Raw genomic sequence first — 1,664 nt, forward strand, 5'->3', positions numbered from 1 at the left:
GCTCGTCTACAGCAGCCAGGGCTAAAGTTAGCTCGTCTATAGGAGCCAGGGCTAACGTTAGCTTGTCTGCAGCAGCCAGGGCTAACGTTAGCTTGTCTGCAGCAGCCAGGGTTAACGGATGGTGATTTTTTTTTGTTTTATTTGGCAAAATGTTCATTTGATTTGTGTTTATCCGACTCCGTTCATTATTATTCCCCCACTAAACGAAAAAAGTCATAATTTATTATTATCTAGAGACTATTAATAACAGGAGGTGAAATGCAGCTACCGACGAGCCGAGCGTGTGGTGATGTCATCAGTACGTCTCTGTTCCAATTAACCCAGATTTATTCTGCGTTCTCCCAGTGTCCAGAGTTTCCGGTGTTCTTCTCAAGAACATACTTGGCGAGAACACGAGTCCGTACTCATGGTCTAGTGAATTAAGAAACGCTATAGATCGGGTAAAACGCTGCCAAATTATAATGGTTGGTTTGACCCAAAGATTGGTTGAACCCATAACTTCCAACCAGATTAAAACCAAAAACTTTAAAAAAAACTATAATGTTTAAATAAAAATGACTAAAACCTTTCATTTCATCATTGCCCAATTTGCACAAACACTTTCACTGTCTGCTGGAGCTTATTTTACAAAAACGGCAGAAAAACAATGAACTTAAACCTTAAATTATTTTTTTCTCTTCCAAGACATTTTACACACAAAAAACTTATAACAGATTTAATTATAGAGACGGATCATTAACAATTTCAAAGGAACTTGAATAGAGAAAAAAAGAAATCACAGATTATATTACTAACTGTAGTTCTGCACTCTACCAGTAGGTGGAGACATGCTCACATGAGGCTTCATGAACTGTGGGGATCGTTGAAGCAATTAGTCAAAACGGTTCAATGCCTCATGAGGCTTCATCTCACCATCGCTGGAGAAAACTCAGGTTTGTTTATTTGTAGCTTATAAATGAGTCGGTGATTAATGGATGAATTTATTGATGGATAACCTGCTTCCCTAACTGGGCTTATTACTCACACATCCACCTGGCACAGGTAGCAGTGGCAGTTCTCGATGACGTGTGCGTGTTTGGAGCGGTCAAACATGGGGACTGGGCCTCTGTCGCTCTTCGTCCTCACGTTGTTGTCGGCCGGGTCGATGGACACGGCCATGACGTGGACCAACAGGTGGCACGCGAACATGATGCCCGTGCACTGAGCAGCCGTTCAGGACTCAGACTGAGACGGAAAAAAACGGTCGGACTGCGGAGAACAGGAAACTGAAAACCAGCCCAGATTTTTCCTCTCTTCAACCGGGGATCTGGAAGTTGGATTTTTTATTTATTTATTTATTTACAGAACTGACATTTTCATTTTTTATTTCCTGTTTTTTTGCATATAGCTTTTGATTGCATTCTTTTCTAAATATGTTTTTCAGTTCTCATTGATTCTAGAGAGCAGGTTTTTCTCTGGAATGAGGAGAGATGATGCTTTTCTATTGGTCCGTATTTTGGCCTTAGAACAGCATCTTTATCGCTAACGTTTATAATGGGCTCAAAGTGAAGAGGATGTGATCTCTAAAAATGCTATTTGAAAAGAAGGTCAATTGTAAAAACTAGGGATGCACGATATAATCGGCCCCCTATCGGTATCGGCCTTAAAACTGAATATCGGACATC

At 40.6% G+C, this 1,664-nt stretch overlaps 1 protein-coding gene across 1 annotated transcript in view; it reads right to left on the reverse strand.

Annotated features, from left to right (window-relative positions):
- Positions 1 to 1,664, reverse strand: part of zdhhc1 (zinc finger, DHHC-type containing 1) — a 25,408-nt gene that overhangs the window by 20,865 nt on the left and 2,879 nt on the right. The window contains exon 3 of the mRNA XM_015392842.1: positions 1,025 to 1,200. Within this exon, the coding sequence (XP_015248328.1) occupies positions 1,025 to 1,200 (176 nt within the window). The remainder of the gene's footprint in view (positions 1 to 1,024; positions 1,201 to 1,664) is intronic.

This window comes from Cyprinodon variegatus, unplaced genomic scaffold (assembly GCF_000732505.1).
Source record: "Cyprinodon variegatus isolate N-32 unplaced genomic scaffold, C_variegatus-1.0 Scaffold609, whole genome shotgun sequence".
NCBI classification, from domain to species: Eukaryota; Metazoa; Chordata; class Actinopteri; order Cyprinodontiformes; family Cyprinodontidae; genus Cyprinodon; species Cyprinodon variegatus.